A 27,589-nucleotide genomic window follows, 5' to 3' on the forward strand; every position below is an offset into this window, starting at 1 on the left:
TTGTGCCTCTTTTGTTCTTTGAAAATGAGAATTACCTTCCTTGGTGTCTCCCTGTGAGTCAGAAGTTAGCTTATATAGAAGAGTAGGATGTTCAGACATTTCTGTGTGAAGCTTTAACATTTAACCAGATCTTGGCCTCTGTCATTATTCACTGTGACTTTTTAGTTTGCATTTGGTCCTGAAATTACTGTTCATTAGACGCACTAGAGAAACCCTGTAAGGCAGCTGTGCTTCTTGAATGTTTGCTTGGCAGCCAAGTGTTGCCTCAGTTGTTTACACAGAAGCTGTTGATCATTGTATTTACAAAACCTTTAGGAGTGTAGGTTTTCCCTCATTGTAAATGTCTTTTCAGTTTTTTCAACTGATTGTAGCGCAGTGGGTGATTGGCAAACCACATCCCTCCACCTACCCAAGGAACAGCTTCCTAATGTAGCTAGAGAAATGATTGGTGATTGCTTTGATCAGAGGTGCTTATTTCAGTATGAAATTGGCATTTAATCTTGGAGCTTAACAATGGAGCATGCACACTTGTTCCCAAGAAAACTGCTCAAGTTGTATCTTTTATACTTTTTGCAGGCTCAAAGAAGAGCACTGTAGGATTTTAGGGAGGATACAATAATACCCTTGCAATTATTCCACTTCTGGATTGCCTTAAGGACTTCCATAGATAGACGGCATCATTTTTGTTGTTGCTGCAAAACCCCACCCTTTCCCCTGCTTGTCCTTTGCTTTGTGCTGCTCCAAGAACTGTTTGCTTTTTAGAATCCTCCTTTTACATTGTAGGAGCTTTGCAAAGGACCAGCACATCTGCTCCAAGATTGTGTACACCCATGAAATCTCAACAATATTGTAGCCCAATATTACTCAGCAAGACCTGAGTAATAATAATACTAGTTGACATGCCAGTGTGGATGGGTGAAATCCCCTGGGGTACTACCCCAGGTAAAGACCACAGGCAGTTAATGAGTCTTCTCCAGGGGTAAGCCCCTACTTGGTATTCCAGTACCTAATGGCCAGCCTAAAATCAGATTCATACAAGAAACACTAAACATACTCAGCAGGTTGTATTTATATATTTATAATTATTATATACTTATATGCATACATTCATATACTAATAATAAAGAAAAAGAGAAAAAGTGGGGGTAGAGTTAGATCTGAGAGGGGTTAGGAGGATAAGTGGATTGTGGTAAATGTGATCAAAAAAGGTATGAAATTCTTAACATAAAATATCTTACACACACACACACACACACACACACACAAAAAAATCTTCTAAGCACGTGCTTTTCTACCTGGACATTATACAGGACTTCACTCTGCAGTGTATATTTAATGGAACAGAAAAAAAGAAAGAGGGAGACTATGACTTGTCTGCGTTCCACTGTTTTTAGTACCGACATTGGTCCCAGCCCTTTTCCTCTGTGTCCTTCCCTTGGATAGCTCTAACTTGCTATGTTAATATTGCCTGTGGATTTCAGGCATGCTCAATCTCCCTTTTGCCCTCGACTTTGCAGTGGTTGGGCTTTCTTGCTATGGCTAATTCTCAGTCATATACTGCCAAGTCCAGTTTATTGAGCTTCTCTTTTTCTAGAATATCTCTTTACTGATATTCCCCTCATGTAACATGAACTTATTAGTAAATTTTTTCTGATTAAACTCTGACTGATATTTCTGCATCCAGCTAGGTTTCTTATATGAGAGCACATAACAACTGCACTGATTTTTATTTTCTTTCAGGGAATAGAGGATTGGACGTAGGATGTAACTCATATTTGACACTGCTCCATGCTAGCACTGCCTGTAGTGCTGCCTTGAATCTGTACTGGAGACATAAGGGCAGGCCAGTTTACATGACAGTTATGAATAATAAAGCTATGAAATTCTGGAGCGGGGGTGTCAGTGTAGATGCTGTGTTAAATATAGAAGGATGGTTTTAACATAGTCTTTTAGTAATAGCAAACATGAAGTTTTTTTTTAATTGCTGAAACTTGTAATGTCAGTCTACAAAGGCAAATGTAAGAAAACCAGCCAACAAGTTACCTATTATAAGCTACTTATGTGTGCTATTGGTTATTAGTTGCCAGTTATTTGATATTATATATTGGATGACTTTGATAGGTAATTAAAATAGATTGTACCATTTCAGTGCTTCTGTTTCTTTTCAAAAGTCATTGCTTTTTACAGATAAGAGGAAGGTTTAAGATTCAGAACAATTGTCAAGGTAAACCGTAAATTTGATAAAGTTTTACTTCAGATGTTTACTAGATACTGTTATTTTAAGTTTCATTTCATTAATTGAATGTTTAGGAGTCACAATGGACAGTTACTTCTGTCAGAAAGTAGGTTTCTATACAATGCTATACATTTCCCCAATTCATTTTGAAACTTTGTGTTATTTACTTTAATGATAATATAGTTCAATTTTATTATATTTGCTTCAAATAAAACTATAGAAAGACAGTTGTTTTTTTTTTTTTTTAAATAATTGAGTAACTACTCACCACACAGTCATTCTACTGGAATTTTAGCTCTTTGCTTGGAGCTTTTACCATTAGTATAATGAGAAGAGTCACCAATAAAAACTAATTCTAAAGTTAAGAACTTTCTGAACCAAACATTGTCGCTTCTTGGAACTGCTTGTAGAATAGGGTGAAGCTAAGTAAAAGGATATGAGTCAGTATTTGGAGAACTCCTGAGTGCTTTGAAGTATAACTCCTCACCAGTTTTTTTGGCATTTGGCTCTTGTAAGGCGTTGTTTTAAAACCCCTGGAGGTGTTCACTCCTTAAGTATTCATGGCTAGGTGATTGGGAGTATGGTAAGAGCCATTAATGTTTAACTCGAATGCAATTTCAAAGTGGTTGAAGAAACAGTATTTCTTTTTTTTAAAATTGATTTTATTGAGCTATACATTTCTCTCTGCTCCCTTCCTTTTCCCCCCTTCTTCAGCCCTCTCCCATGGTCCCCATTTTCCCAATTTACTCAGGAGATCTTTTCTTTTCCTACTTCCCATGTAGATTAGATCCATGTATGTCTCTTAGTGTCCTCATTGTTGTCTAGGTTCTCTGGGATTGTGATTTGTGGGCTGGTTTTCTTTGCTTTATGTCTAAAACCACTTATGAGTGAGTAGATATGATTTGTCTAAGAAACAGTATTTCTAATTCTGCACTGAGATTTCTTTAAGGCCTAGGTTCTGATTCTTTGCTCATTTAGATACGTGGTCTGATACTCCAGTTTGAGGTAATATCAGATTTGTCACTTTTTTTGTGGATTTTGGAAAAAGGTAGAAATAAGAAATTATACAGAGACAGCCAGAGACGGGGAGATGGGAGAGAAGGAGGGAGGGGAGAGAAAGAGAGAGATGAAATGTTTATTGTGATAAACATGGCTTATTGCTTATAAAGAAAGATTTTGTATAATGCCTTGGTCATCTGGCTTGTAGTGAATTCCAGACCTCCGGTGAAGTGAAGAAAAGCTGTGGGGATCTGCTGATGCAGCCTCCATGTTGTGAAACCTTTTTTGTGGTGTTAAATGTTGGGGTGGGGAGAGCCTCCACCAGCTGTTAGGTTCTGTGCACCAAAGCTTTAGGATGAACGGGTGGAACTTGCATTCTTGCCTGCGACCTGGGGCTGCAGTCATAGAATAGAACGGCACATTTCTGAAAGAAGAGTGGCAGCTCTGTCTCCTTTTTGCTCTGGCTTTATGTTGGGGTCATGAATCAGATGGATTGTTTTGATGCCAATGAGCTCTAGGTGTTTATTGAAAACCAGGAAAGAAAAAAAATAGACACTTAACCTAATTTATTTAAATTTTGTGATGTTGAGGATTGAACCTAGATTTTGTATTGCTAAGCCTACATGCTATCACTGAACTATATCTTATTTTAAACACATATATAACTCTTTTGCATTCTTAGAATGTCCAAAATAAAACTGCTTGTCAAAATGGTCCTTTAATTTAAAATCATTAATTTCCTTTCTTTGTTTTTCAGCTTAACACATTTAGAAATAAAGTATAAAATCATTTGAAGTTTTTGCTTTAGTAGGCAGTGTGAATGCCAGCAGATGACGCACCAGTCATGGTTCTGGGTGTGTAATTAGTGTTTGTCTCTGGCAATGGCGTTTTGTGATTTTACGACTTTAAAAGTAAGAATTCAAACTTCTCTTTTAGAATATATTTGGAAAACTTTTACCCTATTGAAGTGTGACTCACGACTGAAGTTACTTTAGAATTTCATTAACCATGTCTTCCTTTTTTTTAAAAATTAATTTGTCTCTGTGCCTGTTAGGAGAAAATGAATGAAAGAAGAATACAGGTTTCTGATTAGAAGATGCAATTTCCTTAGTTTATCTGACTCGATGTACCCTTCATTTGCTTTCCCTTATTTTTATTTAACAGAAATTATGTGAACATGTTATTTTTTAATTGAGGAGAAATCCTGACTCTCAGCCCCCGCTGTGTGAAAAGTGACAGGGTTGCTTTACACTTGTAACTGTAGGTGCTGTTTGTAGTTTATCCTGAGCTCCAGAAGCCTTATTTGGAGAAAGAAAAGGAGTTTGCAAGAAGAAAAGGCCTAGAAAAAGTCAATTATGACTGCACCGCCTGCCAGAGCTAAGGGAGCAGCACATCCGTTCTGAACCATACACTGAGCAGAGACCCAATTAACAAATTCACATTCTGCAGCAGGAGGCCGTGATTGCAATTTTGGTGAAGAACTCAACATTCTCACCACACATATCAAAATCTTGACAGCTTACAGAGACTTTTTTTTAATGTTCTGCATTTTAAGAACAAATATGTAAATAGAGAATTCGTTATGCTCCTTGTTCTCAAATGGCTGTTAATTGTGCGGCTTGGTAATGTTGGTTTTTACTATTTAATGTTTACATATTAGTGACACCTGTTTTCAGCTGCTAAAAACATTGAGCACCTGATCTGACTTCCAGACTCTTAGAGAAGTTATCCTTAAAGTATTTTTTATAGTTTACATCGCTTTTTGTTTGAATCGTTTTTCAGTTAATGTATAGAACACTTTAAAATATCATGAAAGCAAGTTTTTTCTAGACAGAATTTGAGATTTCTAGCGTTTTTATCCTGTTTACTCATTTAAACACACTTGTGTTAGTGCTTTGTGTGCTGCGGTGTGAAGCACACCAGTGCTCCGTGCTGAGCTGCAGCTGCAGTTTATGCTTTTCTGTGCTGGGGCACAGATACTTCACTAGATACGAACGTAAAGCAACATGGTGCACACTGGTGCAGGAATGAGACTTTTTCTGGGTTTGCATAGAGCCAGGCTTCTGTGCTGAGTTCTGCCCAAGGGTGTGTGCTAGCTGAATTACAAATGGGTAGGCCAAGGAAGTGAAGTGTGAACGTGGCCCTGTGTACCTGCCCCAGATAGCTGGGCCATCATTGCCACCATTTTTATAGTAAAACAATTGAGTTTGTTTCTTTTTCTTATTCAGTGTGGAACCTCAGCCATGGACTAGGACTGCTTATACCCTGATAGAGATACTCTCACAGAGCGACTCTGGTATTTGTGTCCTGGGTGATTTTATATGGTGTCAAGTTGTCAATCACTCTTTAACAACAAAATATATGTATTTTGTTTTATTACTATATGTGTGCATTTCTAGACATCAATACATTTTATTCACTATTAATGCTAAGCTAATGTTTGTACAAAACTAATTTAGTCATACACACACCCACACCCCACAATTTATACAGTTAGATATTAAATTTAGAAGCATAAATATTTTTTATGACTGATGACGCCTTAATTTATCCAGTCTGTTCTTTGAGTATCTAGGCATTCAGACATAAAATATTAGAATGCCTTTATTTCCTTCCCTCAAATATCTTTTAAAAATAAAATATTCTTCTTTGAGAATTTCATAGTTTACTTTTCACAATTTTTTTCAGATTACAGCGTAGTCACATCATTCCCATTTCTTTCCTCGTTCCAAATCCTCCCATATACCCTTCCTTCCTTTTTCTCTTTTAAATTCATGCCCCCTTTTTATTAATTATGGTTACATATTTATATTTGTGTTTGTTTATATTTATTTCTAAGGAGAGGCTGATCATATGAATGTTTTTAAAATTTTCCACCTGCTCCTAATGTATAGTCAAGGTTCAGGCCAGATGTAAAGAATCTTTTAAGCAGTGTCAGGGAAGAGGATGAGAAGAAGACACCATGACTGCTGGATGGACCAGAGTTGTTTGTTTTGGAGTCTGTGGGGGACCCATTACCCAACTCCCAAATAAATTCATGGAGGCTTATTCTCTCATATGAATGCCTAGCCTTAGCTTGGCTTGTTTCTAGCCATCTTTCTTTAACTTAACCTATCTGTCTTATACCTCTGGGCTTTTACCTTTTTCTATTTCTGTATACCTTTTTGTTGTTTTCTTTTTCTTGTTTTTTTGTTTTGTTTTTCAGACAGAGTTTCTCTGTAACTTTAGGAGCCTGTACTGGAACTCTGTAGACCAGGTTGGCCTCAAACTTACAGAGATATGCCGTCTCTGCCTCCTGAGTGCTGGCATTAAAGGCATGCACCACCGCCCTGTATACCGTTCTTTACTTCTTACTCTGTGGCTTGCTGTGTAGCTGGGTGGCTTGTCTCTGGAGTCCTCCTCTCCTTTTCTTGCTTCTCTTCCCATATTTCTTCTTCTATTTATTCTTTCTGCCTGCCTGCCCAACCTATTCTTTCTCCTGACTTGCCTTTCAGTTCTTTACTAGACCAATCTGGTATTTTAGACAGGCAAAGTAACAGAGCTTCGCAGAGTTAAACAAATGCAGCAGAAAGGAATGCAACACATCTTTGCATCATTAAACAAATGCCCCATAGCAAAAGCAGATCTTCAGTTAACATTCCACAACAAAGAGTCTAAGAGCTGAGTAAGCTGATTTCAGATGTGTGTGTGAGAAATTGCCCATGAGCATTGCCAGGGCTTGAGGGAGGGAGAGTACAGAGAAGGGAAGTGGGGAGGTTTGGAGCAGCCAGAGGGGTGCTGAGTATTTGAGAGTAGAAACACGCCAGCCAGTGGTCTCCTCCCATAGGGCATAAATGACTAGAAATTGCTTGCTTTAAAACTTGTGCTAAGGCAAGTATGTTTTCTGAGAACATTTTTTCTTTTCCCTAAAGTCACCAAGAACCTACAGAGAAGATGAGATCTGACCCAGATAATTAAATAATAGGAGAGTAAGAAGCAGCATTTTCAACTTATCCCAAATGAGTCCTGTGAGACCAGCCTGAAGCAGTGACCACAGGTGACTAGGCACAGGGACAAGAACTCAAGTTTGCTGGGGGGAGGGGGGAGTTTGAGTTAGTTTATTTGATTCTAGAAAATGGTAGGGCATAGACACTAAAGGAGGCAGCATAAGAACTTTTCTTTCCTAGAGACTTTGGATATGGTGAGAGAGATGCCAGTAAAATGATTTAAGAAAGTTCATTGTGAACAGTGATATACAAGAAAGAGTCAAAGGGACAGCTCTGAGGAGAAGCAGGGTGGTAAAATATCCTAAAAAGCAAACCAGAGTGCTGAATCAAATGAGAGAGATCTCAGATGTGATAGGACAATGGCAGAACCCAACCTGCAGGAGATAGAAGGTCATGGTAACTAAGTAGCCAGTCGGTGTACTCTTCCCTGGAGAAGACTGTTTTCTCAGTCTCAGTACCTTAACTGCTTGTAGTCCTTGTGTCAGATTGAGACCTCATGCTCTTTCCCCCATTCACTTTGCTTTTGTATTGCTTTCGTTATTGAGCACAAACTTGGGTGGTCATATTGGTGAGACTTTATGGGTGTAGCTTCTGAGACAGTCTCACAACAAACTCCCTGATCCTCCAAATCTTGTAATCTTTCTGCCCCTCTTCTGTAATGTCCCCTCAGCCTTAGGTGAGGAAGTGTTTTGTAGATGTAGCCATTGGTACCGGACATTACAATTCTGCATTTTGATTGGTTGTGGTTTCCTGTAGTAGGCTCCATCTATTGCAAAGAGACATTTTCTTGATGAAGGAACCACACTTAGCTATGAATATAAAGCTATAAATGTTTAGAATGTTTGAATGTAGTTAGGGATCATGCTGATTTAGTACAGTGGTGGTTGTAGGTTCTCTCCAAATGGTCAGCCCTGAAAACATATAGACAGAGCAGTTTATATTTAGGAATAATTTATGTTATATATTTACTAAATACATATTATTCCTAAATATATGTAAGTTTTTCTAAATATAACATTAAGTGTGCATGTAGCAACATTTAATGATAGAAAGGGCCCATAAATTTGAAAAAGCAAGGAAGGAGGGAGGAAAGGAAAGGAAAAAGGATGCAATTATATTATAATCTCAAAAATAAAAGAAAAAAGAAAGCTATAATAACCAAAAATAACTTTAAAAGAATGTTGGAAAGGGCTGAGTATGGTGGCTCATGCCTTCAATCCTAGCAGAAACAGGTGGATCTCTGTGAGTTCAAGGACAACTTGATCTATAAAAGCTAGTTCCAGGACAGGCTCCAAAGCTACAGAGAAACCCAGTCTTGAAAAACCACAAAAAGAAGAAGGAGATGGGAAGGAGGAAGAGGAGGAGAAGGAAGAGGAAAAGGTCGGAAGGAACACATAGAAATAGAGGAGGAGCAGGAAGAGAAGGAGAAGGAGGTCGGAAGGAACACATAGAAACATGCCTGAGTACTAATGTGGACTTGCCCTAGATTACAAGATTCTAGAATTCTTGTTTTCATACTTAGCATTAGTGGTCTTATTGTTTGTGCCATGCTTCAAAGTGATTTAAACACATCTCAATTCTACTGTGGTGCTTCCAGTTTCATGATGTCATGGGAAGGATTTGTCTGATGTCATAAATGTGACGTATGGATCTTTTGATTACTATGTATAGCATTGCCATCCTGAATACAGAAGGCTGTTACTGTCCATCAGCTGCTCTTGTGCACCTGTCAGACCTGGTCAGCGTGTGCACCTCTTCCTGTCTTCCAGATAGACAGCTTCTGTTTTCTCCTTTCTATTCCCAGCATTCTGAGTTTTCTCATTTTTTGGTTTTACTCTTCAAGATCTGTGACTCAGTCTTATTTCTTTCCTCGTGATGCCTTCCTCTAGCCTTCTCTGCCTTTGCCTTTGGGCTTCAGCCTGGTTTTCATCTTTACAGGCTTCTGGAAGTTTGGCTGAGTGATTGCTTAAGTTCCAGAACCAATGCTATTAGTCAGGCAGCCAGTCTTAACCTTGATTTTATTCCCCAGCAATTATAACTGATTGCATAGGAACATACTCCTAATAAATCTAATGTGACAGAGCTAGGAGTTATTTAGGTACTAATTGTCATTTATATATATTTATACAAACAGATTGTTTTATTCTTTTCAAAAATTATTACCTCCAATTGTTCTTATATTATCTTTGTAGTTACTTTTTTATTTCTGTGATAAAATATCATGACCAAGATAACTCAAAGAAAGAAGGATTTATTTGAGGCTTTCATTCCAGACGGATGCGAGTTCTTCACTATCATGGTAGGGAGTCTGGCAGCATGAATGTTGAGAGCTCACGTCCTGATAAATAAACAGGAAGTAGAGAGCACACTAAAATAGCACCAGTCTTTGAAATCTTAAGTCTGTCCCCAATGACACAGTTTCTTCAATAGGGTCATACCTTCTAATCCTTCCCCAACAGTTTCACTAACTGATGACCAAGTATTCCAAAATGTGAACCTATGGGGCACATTCTGGTTCAAACCACTGAATTAGCCTAAAAGAGTGGGATATCCATTTGGCTTTTGTGACAACAGCTTGAGTTGAATTTATTGTTGTCTGTAGATGTAATATGGTCATTCTGTTGTAATAAGAACGGCAGTCTGCGTTCCTGGCGCCCGGCTGCCTGCACGGCTAGCTTTATACCCGAAATAATTACACGGAAACTGTATTCCTTTAAACACTGCCTGGCCCATTAGTTCCAGCCTCTTATTGGCTAGCTCTTACATATTGATCTAACCCATTTCTAATAATTTGTGTAGCCCACGAGGTGGCTTACTAGGGAAGATCTTAACCTGCGGCTGTGTCGGGTGGGAGAATCATGGCGACTGCCTGACTCGGCTTCTTTCTCCCAGCATTCTGTCTGTCTACTCCGCCTACCTAATTTTCTGTCCTATCAGGCCAAACAGCTTTCTTTATTAGTTAACCAATGAAAGCAACAGATAAGATACAAGACCCACTTCCATCAGTAGTCAGCTTGTATAATGTGGCCATCTCCGTTTCTCCCTTCCTCCCTCCCTCCCACCCTTTCTTTCTCCCTCCCTTTCTCCCTCTCTTCCTTCTTGGGTGTGTATTTTGATCCTCCTATCTGGGCCTCCACAACTTCCACCCCTCTTTTTTTCTTCTTTCTTTTTCTTTCATCTTTTCTTTATCTTAATAAAAATTTGAAGTCATTGTAGACATCTTTATAGTCCTCATTCCATGTTACCTAGGTAATGATTGGGTATCTCATTTTATATTTAAGTACAGACTTGGCCATACCAATCAAAGATTAATTTTGTTCTTTTATGCAAATAGATACAAGTTAATTTTTTCCCTAACAATGCTTTTTTAAACTGAAAAGTGATTACTTACATCCACATTCTGACTTAGGGTTTTTTGTTTTGTTTTGTTTTTTTACCTATGACGTGTCTGAAAATGGGAGTGAGGCCTTCATAAGCTCCTGGTAAAAAGGCCCTACTTACTCAAATCCTTTGTGATTTGTTTAACCCAAGATTACTGGTGAATTATAACAAAGCAAGGTTTTTAAAATATCAGTTTTCTAAATTAATTATCTGTTTCAGACTATGAGGGATTATTTTAGGTAGCTTTTTATGAAACATTGGAGAGCACTGTTATAATATTCCCTATCAAGGAAATGGATGTGATGAATTTGACAGGGCTGTTGCGGGAGGTCCTCCCACTCCTCCAGCCTATCACCGCTGAGGTACCAGCCCATTGGGGCGTGGTTTCTCTCCCTTTAAAAAAGCGGCCACTTCCCTCTCCTCTCTCTCTTCACTTCCTGCTCTGCCTGCGACTAGACTCCTTTCCTGGTTGCGTAGAGGGCTGTTGCCTGGGACAGTGAAGTCAACTCTGGGGCCAAGGCAGTTCCTTTATTAGCCAATGACCTTCCTCCATCAGGACTTAAAGCTTGTCCCCTTGCCATTACTGTCCTCTCTGACTCTATTGCAGTATGTTCACTTGTCATAAAGGAAGTGCACGTCTCCACAGCTTTGCACCTTGCTCCCAGGTTATTGCTGCAGGCTGCTCTAATTTCCATTTGCCACATGGAAAGATGTCAGGTATTGGGAGGCGTGCAGACATCGCAGAAATATGAGTGTGAGCCCTTTGGAATTTTATTGAATTTCAATTGATTTATAGATTCTGGATTCTATCTTGTATTTTATATAGTTTTTCCTTTGTTTTGTTTACCTCCCAGCAGTGTAAACTGCAGAGAGGTAAGGGTCGAGGATCTAAGGGTTAGGATTTTGTAGGTGACAGCTTTCATGTGGGGCCTGTCATTTTGTGTTGGTTATATGGTTGTAGTGAGGAGTCCCTAGAAGGAAGGGATACTAGAGAAGCTAGATGACATTTGACTGGTCAGCTGCCTGGAGATGTTTGGACAGCCCAAAGGATTTTTGTTGTTGTTCTTGTTTTGGTGGTATTCTGTTTTTCAGATAGGGCCGAAAAACAACCCTGGCTGGCCTGGAACTCACAGAAGTCATCTGCTTCTGCCTCTCTAGTGTTGGGCTTAAAGGTGAGTGACACCTTTAATTAACTGCATGCAGCTCTGTGCAGAATTGCCCCAGCAACCTGTGAGTCTCTTTTCTCATAGTGTGCTTCTGGTAGTGAGGCCCTCAGCCTCTGCCGACCAGACAGGAACCCCTCAGAACTCCCTTCTTTTCTGCTCTTGCCTTCTCTCTGCAGTTTTGATATTTCTGGGTCTGGTGCTGTGCTGGATTCCACTTCACTGAACGTCTGACCTGACAGGCAGATTGTAAAGAGGCTTCTTAAAAGCTTTTCTCTGCAGAGGAAACCTTATGGCCCTTGAAGGAGCCACTGCGGAAACTTCTGCCTCTGGATTGTGTCCACAGTGACTGGTTTTCCATTTCTCTTTTCTCCCGCAGTTATGCAGCCTGCTTCAGAGAACAGAGACTCATGGTGTCTCAGCTCTGTACGTGTAGCTTCTCTCATGTGATCTGAGATACAAAGTGAGTTTGGGAGCTGCCTGGCTGACTCCTCCCCAACTCCTTTATGACTTTTCATGAACTGTGACAATACAGTAGCCACCAACTATACACAGATACAAAAATCAAAATATGAATGAATTGAAGACTCAGGTCTCAGAAACCTGGTCATGTTTAAATTGCTCAGCAGCTGCGCGTGTACTACCATTACCATGGCTTTAGTGTCTGCTTCTCGGGGGATTTAAGCTGAATTGACACAGGTGAGACTTGTCTGCTATGAGGCCTTTGGCAATTGGGTCAAACTTACAATTCTGCTTCCTGTAGGGAGAACCTTCCCCTAAGAACAATTTGATGGTGGTCTGGAGAAGACAAACTAGTCCTAGGAGAGCTCCTTCAAGTTGTGTAAATTCTGCGTCCTACTTTCTAACTGCTGCTGTGGTGAATTGTCACTCATTTAGTTTAAACTGCACAAATTTATCATTCCACTGTTGCCTAAATTAGATTAGACAGACCCTGTCTGTCTGTCCCAGGTCTTTCCAGGTAAAGTCGGGGTGTGGTCTGGGTTGGTTTGCCTTGTGAAAGCTCAATGACAGAGTCTGTGTGTTTTGCTTCTTCAGGTATTGACAGAATTAAGCCCTTTGGGGCTGTAGGTTTTCATCCTTACTTTTCATGGCTGTCAGCCAAGGGCCATGACTTTTCCCAGCATTGAACCCCTTGCACAAAGTCCCCACTCTATTTCCAGCTCCTGGGCAAGGCAGGCTACACCGCTCTCATGATTCAGATGCTGCTGTAGCTTCGGTCACATCTCTCTGATGCCAGTGAAGATTTTCCACTTAGAAGTTCACCAATTAAATTGGACCTGGTTGAATAATCTAGCGCCATCTCTCTATTTCAGGACAGTCCCTCTAATGGCATCTGTGCAGTCACTCTTGCCTTATAAGGTGGCAGAGTAAGGCATACATATGTACACACGTGTTGTGTTAAGAGTGAAGCGGCAGGCTGCGTTCCTGCCACCACGGCTCACGGCTGCCTGGCTAGTTTATGCCCCGAAATAATTACACGGAAACTGTATTCTTTTAAACACTGCTTGGCCCATTAGTTCTAGCCTCTTATTGACTAGCTCTTACATATTGATCTAACCCATTTCTAATAATCTGTGTAGCCCACGAGGTGGTTTACCAGGGAAGATCTTAACCTGCGTCTGTCTGGATTGGGAGAATCATGGCGACTGCTTCAATCTGCTTCTTTCTCCCAGCATTCTGTTCTGTCTACTCCGCCTATCTAAATTCTACCCTATCAGAGGGCCAAGCAGTTTTCTTTATTAGTGAACCAATGAAAGCAACAGATAAGATACAAGACCCACCTCCATCACACATGTGCTGTTTGTTACTAAGCAAAATTTTTTGAAACCGTACCTTATTTGAAATGGGTAATCAAAACCCTGCCATCTTTATGTAAATATTATTAATTTACCTTTTGAGACTGTACATCAGGGAAAACTAGGGATCATAAAAATGAATGAGAGAAATGAGGAAATAGGGGTTGGCATGGTACAGTAAAACATGTGACTCTCATAGTCCCAACTCAGAGAGTATTGTCAGGACACCTCTGAGCTGATTATGTGTATTTCATAGAATAAAATGAGAGAACTTGTATAAAAGTGATGTTTTAGTTTTGAAGATAAACGCTGAAATGTGTGAAGATAAACACTGCATGAAGTTATCAGCTGTAGGTACTTTCTGTGATGTGTTCAGCAGCTTCTTTACTTATTATACAACAGGTTGCTAGTTCTTCATTTTAATGGTGCTTCAGTAAAATCTTTTTTATGTTTTGCCTATTCATATATACATTATAGATTTCAATGCTTATTTAAAGTATTCTCTGTAAAATACTTCGATATTTAATTGAATGCTAGACTATCTCATGTACAGCAGAGGTGCTACTCCTATTGCATGAGAAATGATAGTATAATTTTTGAGAATTAACTTGGCACTCATTTTTTTTTATCTCTCATTTTATTTATGTCGTTAGCTGAGAAACCTTTCCAGTTTGGATCTCCGTCATATCACTGAACTGGACAATGAAACTGTGATGGAAATCGTCAAGAGGTGCAAAAATCTTAGCTCTCTGAACCTCTGTCTGAACTGGATCATAAATGACAGGTAACTATTGGAACATCTAGACATGTGTCCAGAGGAAGGCCAGGCAGATACGCTTATCACTGTAACAAGACATGGCAGTATCATGTATAGCGGCATGCAGCCATGTCTCTGAATTGCTGCGCTAGAGTGTGGAGAAAAATCTAGACGCATACTTTGATGCATTCGCTGCCAGGTTTTTATGTGCTTCAGCACTGGCATGTTTGGACAGATACAACAGTGGTTGTGTTAACTCGTTTTTGTTATTCATGAAGCATATATGGTTTGTCTTTTTTAAGATCTTGAGAGTTTTGTGTTGTTTGTTATGGTTTACCTTACCCATGATTCTGAGGAATTACCTCAAACATTTGAGCATTTGACCTCTTCTTAATGATGATGATTGCATTTCTTACATCTTAGATTTTTTTCCTTCCTTCTTTCCTTCTTTTCCTTCTTTCTGGGTTTTCTTTTGTTTGTTTGTTTCTTTTTTCTAGACAGGGTTTCTCTCTGTTTATAATCTTTGCTGTCCTAGAACTCAATTTGTAGTTGAAACAAGCCTCAAACTCACAGAGATCCCTCTGCCTCCCGAGTGCTGGGATTAAAGGTGCGTTCCACTATCGCCTGGCTTACAATTTACATTTCTTATAAATGTAAGTTGTTTTAAATTGAATCAGGTGATTAGCAATTTAATACATAATATACAATGTGTAAAATGGGAAATCTCTTCTTTTAAATAACTGTAAGCCCATTTTTCTCATAAAATATCACATTGATAAAGCATACCTCTTGTCAGTAGACTTTGATAATGCAGACAAGTGTGTGATGGCCCCACCCATGCTGAGGAGGCAAGCGTTTGAGTATGGATGGAGATAGAGACAGAGACCCATACTGAAGCACTGGAATAAGCTCCCAAGGTCCCAATGAGGAGCAGATGAAGGGAGAGCATGAGCAAGGAAGTCAGGACCGTGAGGGGTGCACCCACCCACTGAGACAGTGGGACTGATCTATTGGGAGCTCACCAAGGCCAGCTGGACTGGAATGAAAAAGCATGGGATAAAACCGGACTCTCTGAACAATGAGGACTGATGAGAAGCCAAAGACAATGGCACTGGGGTTTGATCCTACTTCATGTTCTGGCTTTGAGGGAGCCTAGCCAGTTTGGATGTTCACCTTCCTAGACCTGGATGGAGGGGGGAGGACCTTGGACTTTCCACCTGACTGCTCTTTAGTCTGGAGAGGGATGGGGAAAAGAGTGGGGGGAGGGGGAGTGGAGTTTGAGGAAGGGGAGGGAAATGGGAGCAGGCGGAAATTTTTTTTCTAAGAAAAAATAAATAAATTAATTAAAAAAAGTTTTTACTGATACATAAAAGTTACAATTAAAAATATTTATTGGGTCTTCTGTAAAGCTTTAATGTATATTTAAATGATGTGATGTTTAAATAAGGGTAAGTAAATCTGTCTCCTAAAGCGTTTATCATTTTTTTTTTAAAAGGCAAAACTGCAACAGCCAGCTGTATTCTTCTTGTCTTTTAAAAATACCACAGAACAGTATTGCTGTCTACCATCAGAGCCTTGAGCGTCTGACTTTTGTGTAATTTATGGCCAGCTACTTTGGTCCTCTTAATTTCTAGAAGGCAAGATTTTGCATTTTCCTCTAAGGATGGAGAGCATGCAACTCTTGTCTTTCTTGCTTGGCCTACTTTACTTAACATGATGTCCAGTTCTATCCATGTTGTTCTCTGACAGGATTTCAAAGGCAAAGTGAGGTTCATTCCAGTTCCTTTTCTATGAGAGGTCACTAACCTATGCCATTATGCTGATTAAGTAGTATATCACTGACCAATATCCCCAGCCCTTTTTGCGGGCAATATGGGGTGGGGCGAGGGAGTGATTAGTATATCGTTGTAAAAATGTACTGTTTTTTAAAAGCTTAAAGATTTTTTTTTCTATTAATGGGTTGAAGGATACAGAGATTGCCTCCTTTCTTGATTATAACAAACATGTTGAGCGCAGTGCGCTTTTCTTTCCAGGTTTCATTGGACAAATGTCCAGCAGTGCATCACGGGAGCCTGTGGTTGCCCCATTTGTAGGCTCGTCAGGAGCACCATACTGCTTACCCTAATTGCTGTAATTATATTTCCACTAACCATGCATAGAGAGCCTACGTCTTCTGTGATTTTGCCAGAGATTATCTTTTCACTTTCTTTTTTCTTAGTAGTCCTTCTTACTAAGTGGGTAACATGGGGAGGGGGGAGGGTTATTTTGCTTCCCACTGAAGGAGAACTCCCAGTCCTGCTCACTGCAAAGATTACAGGCATAACTCATGAAGTTTAGTTCTGTCTGAGACTGACAATTAGTGAGGCTTAACCTTTGTGTGTCTATAAAAAGGTCTATTGCCCATTTTTAAAACCAGGCTTTTTGGGTTTTGTTGTTGAGTTACATGTACTTGGGTTCCCTCCCTGTTGTGACATACAGTTTTTGAGTGCTTTCTCCGAGTCGAATTTCTTTTCACTCTGATGTTTCCTTTGCTGTGTGGAACGCTTCAGTTTGATGTAATCTTCTTGGTCACTCTTTGCTTGTGTTTCCTGCACTTTTGGAGTCTACCCAAATTTTCAAATTTTCTTTAAAAATCTAATGGCCTTTTAAAGACTTATAAAGAGTCAAAAATTTTAAATGTATTTGTTGTTTCTGATAATATTTACTTTACAAAGTAGGCTAAATAGTTAAAGAAAATTGAGTGATATCAATTTAAAAGTTAAGTGTCTCCATTATCAATATTCTAATTTGCAGACAATTTAATAACATACTCTAATAACTTTTCATGACAAGTAATAAAATATATAAACATCTTGTGTTTCTATCTGTTTAATATTTAGAGAAGTTTCTTAGCAATATATTGAATTAAAAGAAAGAGCAGTCATTCTGCAGCAATGTGATTATTCCACAGTTTTCTGTACACATGACCGAGGCATCATATAAATCAAGAGAATCAGTAATCAGAGAATGCTGTAAATCATAAATATTATGAAATCTGTCAATGTTATGTAAATTATCTGCTAAGTGAACACTTTACATAGGTTTGCTCAGGGATCTTAATCTTCTAGCTCTTCAAACACTTTGCCCAAACTGGGGACTTATATGGAAAAATAAGCAGCCTTTAATTTGCTTTTTCTTCCTTTGTCAGGCTTTGTAGGCACAACTTCTTGCTCCCTATCTCTTTTTTTTGTACTTATCTGTAATGGTTATTTAGTGTTTGATTCTAAATATAATAAGTACCATGGAGATTTATTCCCAAGGAATGAAAGTGTATTTTTTATGTTTTTAATGGAAAAGTTTGGATTAATTGAGAAAACATGCATTTTAATGAGCCAAGCAGTAGAGTTATAAGGATCAGACTCTTTTAGTTTTAATTACACTACTTGTACTTATCCTGTGTACTGTAATAGAAGTTTCAGACATTAAAACCCACTTTGCAGTATCATCTAAATTACTCATCTCATTGTTCTTGCCATACTGTATTACTAAGCTAAGTAATATTTGTAATTATATTGGTATAAATCTAGGACTTGCCATCAGACTTAATTATGATCTCAGCACTTAGCTGAGATGGGGTAGTAACCTTTCATAGAGAGAGCACTGGAATGCACTAATGCATTTAGCCTATCAATTAGCTTCTGTTTTACATTTGTTCATCCTTACTATACTTTAGTAAATCAGGAAGCAGTGCTAAGTACTTGGTGCTATGTCTCAAAAAATGGGGCACTGAGCTTGTTCTGCTGTAAGGGTCATCCGTCTCTTTAGGCGATATAAGACTTCACATTAATAATGAGTTCGATAAGGATAGAGTGGAGGAATGTAACTTTTATTGCACAGGTAATTGATAGATATTTTACACGCATTCTCATTTAAGCCTTTCAACATCTTTCATTCAAGGAAAGGCCAAATTATTCCTATTAAATTTAGATCATTTTTTGGATTTTTTTATTTTAGATGAATGTGTTTTCTATAATTGTTACTATGAAAACTGACAAACAAGAAAATGTTAATGAATCATCCATTAGTTTTTTATTTCATAGATGGAACTAATCTATTATTAATATATGGAAAATTCTTATATTTATGTTTTTGGTAGGAACTCATTATTTTCTTTGTTTTAGAACAGTGATTCTCAAACTGTGAGTCATTATCCATTTGGGGACCACATATCAGTTATCCTGAATATCAAATATTCACAATTCATAACAGTAAATTGCAATTATCAAGTAACAACAAAATAATGCAATGATTGGGGTCACTATAGCTTGAAGAGCTGTATTAAAAAGGGCTATAGCTTTAGGAAGGTTGAGAACCACTGCTCTAGAGCCTTAGATATTATTTATGTATTTCTATATAAAAACCCTATTACTATTTCAATTCATGCCTGGTTTAATAAACTTTAGTGGTCTTAGTTTTTCTATATTTAAAGTTCTTGTCTGAGACTTTTTTAAAAAAAAGCTAAACATTTAAAATTGTATAATGATTAAACACTGTTCGCGTATTGATCATTGTATCTGGTTGCTTTTTGTTGTTTGTTGTTTGGTTGGGTTTTTGTGGTGGTAGAATTAAATCTGGGGTTTCACAGGTGCAGCATTAAAATCTTACCACTGAGCCACATGCCAGCGCCTACAATTTAGCATTATGTAGTCTTGAAATTGATCTGTGTGACTAAGATGATGGAGGAAGGTCATTGGTTAAATAAAAGGAAACCGCTTGGCCCTCATTGGTTGGAAGATAGGTGGGAGGAGTAAACAGAACAGTACGCTGGGAGGAAGAGGAAGTGAGCTCAGACTCCACAGCTCTCCTCTCGGGAGCAGACGCCTCAGAGAGACGCCATGCTCCCAGCTCCCAGGCAGACGCGTGCGATGACGTTCCGACCCAGGATGGACATAGGCTAGAATCTTCCCGGTAAGTGCACCTAGGGATGCTACACAGATGATTAGAAATGGGCTAAATTAATATGTGAGAATTAGCCTAGAAGAGGCTAGATAGAAATGGGCCAAGCAGTGATTAAATGAATACAGCTTGTGTGTTGTTATTTCGGGCATAAGCTAGCCACGCAGCCCCGCCGCCTGTATTACTACACTAAGACATGCTATTCTCTTTCTTTGCTGTTTCCTAAAAGCACTTTTTGCATTGAGCAGATTGTACAGCATGATATTTCCTAGAAGTCAGAAGGATGGTCAAGTAGTTATTTGACATTTATCATTGCTGTTAAATACAAATACAATCCAGGTGTTCTACGAAAAGAGAATATGAACTACTTGTATCTGTGATTTAAATTAAACACCTGGTTATTATGTCTTCTCTATTCTTTCTGACTCCAAACTTATTGAAGTATTTATCTGTATCTGACATAAATCTTTTGTTATTTTACATTCAGTTTGGTCTTTCCAGTTTTTTTGTGTAACTGATGCAGAATCCAAAAGCTGTACATTTAGGTATAAAAGGGTAATATATAAAAATTTGAATCATTCTAAGCTTCTTATAGCAATATGATTATAATAGTTTATACATGGAAGTTTCTGTCCTGCACCTGCTCAGTCCCAAAGGGATTCACAGAGGCTTATATGAATTATAAACCGTTTGGCCTTTTAGCCCAGGCTTATTATTAACTCTTAAAACTTAAATTAACCCATAATTCTTGTCTAGGTTTAACCATGTGGCTTGGTACCTTTTCTCAGTGAGGCATTCTCATCTTGCTTCCTCTGCATCTCGCTGGTGACTGCGTCTCTGCCTTTCTTCTTCCCAGAATTCTCCTAGTCTGGTTGCTCTGCCTATACCTCCTGCCTCTTTACTGGCCAGCCAGTCTTTTATTAAACCAATATGTATGACAAATCTTTACAGTGTACAAGAATATTAAAAGGAATTGCCTCAATTTAAATATTTAATGTCAAAATGTAATTTTTCTATTTTAAATTTTTAACAGTGGTCCTAAAAAATACGTTAGTTTAATTCTTGTGATCTGTATCTTCTTTTATCAAATGACCCTTTGATTGGCAGCCTGCTGTGTTGCTGATGAAAACAGTGTAAAGTAATAATGCGAGAGAAATGAAAGATTGTCTGGCAGCCACTAGCCAATGTTACAAGGGTACAGCAAAGCCAGGCTCAACCCTTGTGATAACAGATTACTCTCTATTCGGTAGCATGTCATGAAAGGAAGTTTATGTAGTTTATGGTTTTGGAGGTCGAAAGTCCAATGGAGAATGGCGCATGTGCCTGACTTTGGGTGAGGTTCTCTAAATGGATGCCTAATAAAGGCAGAAAAAGGTCACATGGTAAGCCAGGAAGTCAAGAGAAAGATTGGAGGCCAGGCAAGAACTAGCATTAGCCTTAAAGGTCTACTGGTTCAACACAGGCACACCAAGAACTCAGCTGCTAACATGGATGACATTCTCAGTCATACCCAAACCTTAGCAGTGGTTGCTGAAGCAAACTATCATTGCCATAACTTGTTGGGCTAGTCTTTTATTTCCATAAAAGGCTTTACTCTAAAATATGGAGATTTTGGGCTGAAGAGATGGCTCAGAGGTTGAGAGCACTGACTGCTCTTCCAGAGGTCCTGAGTTCAATTCCCAGCAACCACATGGTGGCTCACAACCATCTGTAATGGGGTCTGGTGCCGTCTTCTGGCCTGCAGGGATACACACAGACAGAATATTGTATACATAATAAATAAATAAATCTTTTTTTTTGTGGTTTTTCGAGACAGGGTTTCTCTGTGGTTTTGGAGCCTGTCCTGGAACTAGCTCTTCTAGACCAGGCTGGTCTCGAACTCACAGAGATCCGCCTGCCTCTGCCTCCCGAGTGCTGGGATTAAAGGCGTGCGCCACCACCGCCCGGCTTTTTTTTTTTTTTTTGTTTGGAGATTTTTATATCTTCTCTCTTATGTCTACTTTCTATGTAGTACACAGTAAGGTTTTTGTTTTGTTTCTTTAAGATAATTTACATGAAAATTCTGAACTCTAGTCTTCCTTTGTAAGTTTTGGATTAGCCTATCTTTTTATCAGCAATGTCTTCAGCGTGAGAATGGTCTGTTGATCAGTTTCTTCCACATATTTTATTTGTCTTTATCCTAGCCATCTTAGAAACTGATTTTATCAAACTATAGAATGTAGAGGCTCGTGGGATGACTCGGTGGTTCCGAATATTTCTTGTTCTTCTAGGGGTCCTGAGTTTGGTTCTCAACTACTTGTAATTCCAGCTTCAGAGGATCCAGTGTCTTGTGGGCACCTGCCCAAATGTATTGCATATTTGCATAGACAGAGATACACATACACTCAAAAGATATTATTTAACTTTATAGATTTTTATATCATATATTAATTCAAATAGTTCTTAGAAAGTTGATCCTAATAAATACATTAACAGTTAATAGAGTTAATTGTTGTGTCTCGTTTAGTTTTTCTTTGTTATTGCTGTCAGTTCTGACATCAGGACTTTGCCCAACAGGTGGAAGACACAGAGGAAGACCCAATTCAGCTTTAATAGTTGAATCTTTTGTTTCATCAGCAGACTTCCAATTTGGGAAGTAAGCAGGGCTGTTATAAAACTATTTATTGTATTGTACTCTTCTAAACTATTTCCAGCTTCAAAGCTATGAGCTACTTAGTTATTTTTGTGCTGGGATTAAACTCATTGTCTAGTGCATTCTGGGCATGTCCTCTACCACTGAGCTACATCCTTTGTTTACAGCCATTTTAGGTGGATTTTTGTTTGTTTGCTTGTTTGTTTTAGAGAATTGTTACGGGAGGTCCTCCCACTCCTCCAGCCTATCGCCGCTGAGATACCAGCCCATTGGGGCGTGGTCTCTCTCCCTTTAAAAAAGCGGCCACTTCCCTCTCCTCTCTCTCTTCACTTCCTGCTCCGCCGGCGACTAGACTCACTTCCTGGTTGCGCAGAGGGCTGACTCTGTAAGTTTTTTCCCCTTTAAATAAATACCACCCTATTAATCATAATTCCAAACTGGTGTGGCATTGTTTATGACTTAACGCCTTCAGTTGGCGCCCAACGTGGGGCTCGAACCCACGACCCTGAGATTAAGAGTCTCATGCTCTACCGACTGAGCTAGCCGTGCAGGCGGCCGGGGTGCTGGGAATGCAGCCCCGCCGCTCCAATTACTACAGAGAATTAATAGGTATTGCTTAGATTTGATTCATGGTTCCTTTGCCATTAGCATCAAGTCCTAGCTCTCTCTTTTTTCTCTTTTCTCTCTTCTCTCTCTGTTCTCCTACAGAAAACAACAAATCCCTTTGTAGTGCTTTTGAGTTTATGTGACTTAAAATTGTAGATTGACAGATGCAACAGCACACCTCTCAGTGATACTGACAGCACCCAGCTCATGTAAAACTCAATGAGCTTTTATATAAAGATTTTTCTAATTCCCTTGATCATCTCTGGATGTTTATTCTGTTTCTTCTTTCAAATTTCCGTTGATTCAATAAAAAGCAGTGATATTTAGAATTAAAGTTCAGAGAGGATTTGAGCAGGTGTTGGTGGTATAAAATATTTGCTGAGTGCCCATTGTGTTTTATTTCCAAGAATTGTTTTGTGAACATATGCTATATATTGTATTTATAAGTGCTCAAGGACTGAGGGGATAATCTACCATCTTCCAGCGAATGTCATGTCACAGTGGACTTAGACTTTTATTTCATTTCAATCCCCTAATATTACTTAATTCTCATAGAAACTGAGGTTTAAAGGTTGCCCAAGGGGACAGACCTAGCTAGCATGGTTGAATTTGAGCTTGAGACTATTTTACTTTCTATTAAAGTTAAGCATTTTGGAGGAGTAGATGCTTTTCAGCTTGGAACGTTGGGAAGTTGGAGCAATTTCCTTCTCTCATAGCCTGGAAACTTAGAAATAAAAAGGAGATAACGATGTGCCATTGCTGTGTGTAGTGCCAGTGTCTTGGGAAGATGAGGCAGGGAGCTTATTTGAGCCAAAGAGTCTCACACCAGCCTATGCACCAGCCAGTCTCATCTCTTCGGAAACTAATTAGTTCATGCTAACCATTGTGACATCCATGTGGTAGTGTTTGTTCTACTGCTAGTCTTCCTCTAGGATGTGGAACAGTTTGGATACTAGTGTGTCTTACTTTTCTATCACTATTATAGAACACCCTGACAAAGGTAATTTTAAAGGAAAGCATTTAATCAGAGCTCCCGATTCTAGATATTGTAGAGTCCATGACCATCCTTTCTAGCATGACAGCCTGTAGGAAGACATGGCATTGGAGCAGTAGCTGAAAGCAGCAGTCACAAGGGTTGGGGTAGGGGGAGAGCGAGAGAGAGAGAGAGAGAGAGAGAGAGAGAGAGAGAGAGAGAATGTCATGGGCTTTTTAAGCATCAAAGCTCATGCTCAGTGACACACCAACAAGGGCATGCTTCCTAATCCTTTCCAAACAGTTTCGCCAACTGAGGACCAACCATTCAAACATAAGGACCTAGGGGGGCCAGCCTCATTCAACCTGACATATGGTATCTCATAATATGGTAGGCGGTTTCATGTAGCAATTTTAAAGTTCTGTCATAAACTACTTATATAACCCACTGAATAGTTTTGTGACTATTATGTAATCATTTTTTTTAAAAAAAGAATAAATATGTTTTACTGGAATAGTTATTTGTAAGATCATCTCTAGAAAGTTGTTTCTTTATGTGTGTATACGCACGTGTGTATGTGTGTATGTATATTGTGTGCATGAGTACATGCAGGCACGTGTAGAGACCAAAGGTTGATATTTGATAGTTTCCTTACTTGCTTCTTCATCTTAATTTTTGAGATGGGGGATTCTCATTGAACTTTAGCTTACCATTTTTGCTAGACTGCCTGGCCATGACCCTGGTGTTCTCCTGGCTCTGTCTCTCATAATTGGGTTACAGGCACTGCCTTGCTGTGCTCTTTAGACGGTGGTAGGTGGGGTCTACACTCAGGTCTTCATGTTCACACGACAAGCATTTGAGTCACCAGTCTACCTCCCTGCCCATAGAAGCGTAGTTGTAGTTAACGTCATGAATTTTTCTGAATGTGCGACTGTAATACAGTTTCTTGTTTTATGTTTTAAGCTATAGAAGGAAGGCTGAATATACAAAATAGGTATTTAGTCTGTGAGGTTTATCCTTCTTTTTTAGGGGAAGTATGTGCTGGATATTGAAGTCATGGCTTTACTCATAATAAATATGCACTCTGTAACTAACCACTGAACCATGACCCAGATTTGTGGCATACAAAATGTTTTCCATGTTAAGAAATCAGTTTATGATCGTATCATGGGAAAGAGCAGGAATGATACACTTTGAATGATGATAATGCAGTACTGTCATTTGGCCCATGATTTGGTGGTTTCCTACATCATGCCTGTTTTTCAATTCTAACAATGAAGGAAACCTTGGTTTATTCATGAAAGTGATAGTTTGTTGGTTCCTCAGATGACTTCTCCACTTTCCCCACCCCCATGTCTACTAGGAATGGCCTTATTCTTAGTTACTCAAACTTGAAGTTGTAATTAAAATAACTCACTGTTGTCAAAATCTAAAGTGTATGATAAATGAAGCGCAGTAAATAGTGAAAATATGGGCAAGGTGATTAAATCTGACAATTTCTCTGTAAAAGTCTTGAGATGATAAATATCTCCTGTGATTAGTTATTAATTTAGTGCAGGGGATTTTCCTTCATCCTAAAATGTTTTATGAACAGTGGCATAAAGAAATACTTTGGAAGATAGGTACGCACATGTTTAACCAGAGAGGAAATTGCTGTAACTTGATTGGTAATAATTAAAAATGGCAGACCTGACACTGTGCGTGCCTGGGCTATTTTCTGTATGACAGTCCTTTCAGAAATTAAGAAAGGGAGGTGTTTCCTGAAGACATGAAAATGACAGAATACTTCGGCTTGAACCTTTTCCCACATGCAAAATGGAAAAGTTTCATGCATACCGTTCCTCAGCTGTTAAAATATTTAATTTATGATAGTGTGAACTGTCTTCACGTACTGAAGTTTAAAAAAAGAGCACACTCATTACATTAACAATTATAGTTGTGGGGTACTAATAATTTCTCTTGAAATGATCAAGAATGCTTTTTGTAGTTAAGACAAGATGAAATGACACCAAAAAGCTCAACATGACATTCCTGTCCATCAGGATACAGAGAACATTCCTGTTGGTGGCCTCAACTGTGTGGCTTGTGCTGTTTTGTTGATGACTCTCTGGGTGAGGAAATCAGTCCTCTGTCTTCCTCATTCTGGGCCTCTGGCTTCATCTTCCATCACCTTTACATTGTACACTGCTCATAGACATGATTTATTCATGTGTGTTAAGAGAATTATGAATATTGATTTTATCTCAGGGTGAATAAATGTACTTTCATGTTTGGCTCAAAGTTTGGAAACAGTCAGGTAATTGGTTCCACTGTCCCCTTCCTTCCAGACTTACTGAGTAAAATTGATAACAAAATGATTTAATGTTATTGTCTAAATACAGATGGAGCTTTATGTGGTTCATGCTATTATTTGGAAGTCATATTCTCTCTTTTATTCAAAAGAGTTTTAGTGTTCAGTTATTGAGGGTTACCTTTTTTATTTTGGGGATTTTTTTTTTATGTGAAGAACCATTAACTCATTTGTATTTTGTGTATGGTGGTAGCCAGTATTAACTGAGAAAAGAGCCAGAAAGGTAGCTACAGTTCTCTCTCTGCTTCTTGGTGAGAACAGTATGGCTGTACAAGGGGAAAATCATGCATTTTCTCTTGCTCTTCTTGTGCTGCTCTCTGATGCATATTTAATATTTGGTTAATTGCTAATATGTATCTAAACATACTGATTAAGACCAAGCTCACATTTCAGCAGTTATCATCAGAGCATCAGGTTGTGAAAGCACTGGCAGGATCGTCTAGGCCAGCAAGCATGCCTTCTGCATGGAGCAATTAATTCAGGCTAATTGCTTTTCTGTTTGTTCAAGGTGCACTTTGGAACTGTCTTTTGAGATTCAGCATAAGAGAAGAGTAAGTGAGATAATTTAAATATGTTAGGCTAGTTACAATTTTCTGCAAACTATATAGTTTACCTACCAGTCTGTAAGACTTTGAAGGTTATTTTAGACACATACACAGTTTTTATGTCACAGTCATTTGAGAAGTAGATCACCTGTTCCTGGACTGTGGCACTGACATATTGTTAACCCTGAATAATCACTAGAATTGTCTGATTTCTGGAAATCATGCCAGACTGCTTTGAAAGAAAAAGCTAACTATAAAAGGTGACTTGATTAATGGCATTCCCTCTGGATGAGCATTATTTGGCCTCTTATTACATAATAAAAACATTAAAGTGCCTTAAATATTAGATCAGTGCTTCCATATCAATGAGATGCTCCTCGTTACCGAGTGTTATCATCTTGCCAGTACCAGTTTGTCTGAAATTCTGCACTTCTTATGCGTCCAACTGCGTCTCTGTGCAGCACTGCTGTAACAGATCCTCAGCCGAAAATAGCTGCAGTTCTAGGAACCGGCTCCTTATTGGCAATGGTAGGGATGCCATTAGTGGGCGTTAGCTCTTCCTCAGACTGCTTCTTGGTTCACCATATTGTGAAGCAGCAAGTAGCGATTTCCTTTCTCTCCTCCCATAAGGAAAGGTTCTGATTATGTAGTGTGTTCAGTGGCATATTTTACCCTTTGAAATTGTCCAGGGCAGACATACCACAGTGCACCGTGGCTATAGAAATAAGTATTTTAGAGACAAACATGTTCAAGGAATTCTAGGTAGCAATTATCATTTTGTGGCATTCTGTGACTCTCTTGGCTATTTCAGAAATATATTCAGTGAAATGAGAGAAATTGAGAATTCATAGAGTAAGTTAGAGTTTCATCTTTTTAATCAAACATTCTTATTTATTCGTAGACAACAAAAACTAGTGTAATAAATTTGAACTCTTCATAATTCAGTATAACTGGATTTCCAGGTCAGCTAGTTAATTACAATGTAAATGGAAAATTTCTCCACAGGTTACCTTACAAATGGATAGAAGTATATTTAATTTTTACAATGGTATGTTTTCCTTCTTTTATGAACTTTGTAATTTGTTGAAGTGCAGTATATGTAACCTGGATTTCTTCTGTTGATGCTATTTATTGTAGAATGTTCAATTTGAACGCTTGCTTGTTAAAAGTAAAAATCAGGAGTGCCGGGAGAGATGGTTCAGGGCTAAA

The 27,589-nt window shown here is 38.7% G+C and overlaps 1 protein-coding gene across 1 annotated transcript in view; it reads left to right on the forward strand.

Annotated features, from left to right (window-relative positions):
• Fbxl17 (F-box and leucine rich repeat protein 17) overlaps positions 1-27,589 on the forward strand; it is a 490,002-nt gene that overhangs the window by 176,221 nt on the left and 286,192 nt on the right. The window contains exon 6 of the mRNA XM_041631789.1: positions 14,236-14,366. Within this exon, the coding sequence (XP_041487723.1) occupies positions 14,236-14,366 (131 nt within the window). The remainder of the gene's footprint in view (positions 1-14,235; positions 14,367-27,589) is intronic.

The sequence above is a fragment of the Microtus oregoni genome, unplaced genomic scaffold, assembly GCF_018167655.1.
Source record: "Microtus oregoni isolate MIOR12 unplaced genomic scaffold, Mior012 000038F_ref0000394, whole genome shotgun sequence".
NCBI classification, from domain to species: Eukaryota; Metazoa; Chordata; class Mammalia; order Rodentia; family Cricetidae; genus Microtus; species Microtus oregoni.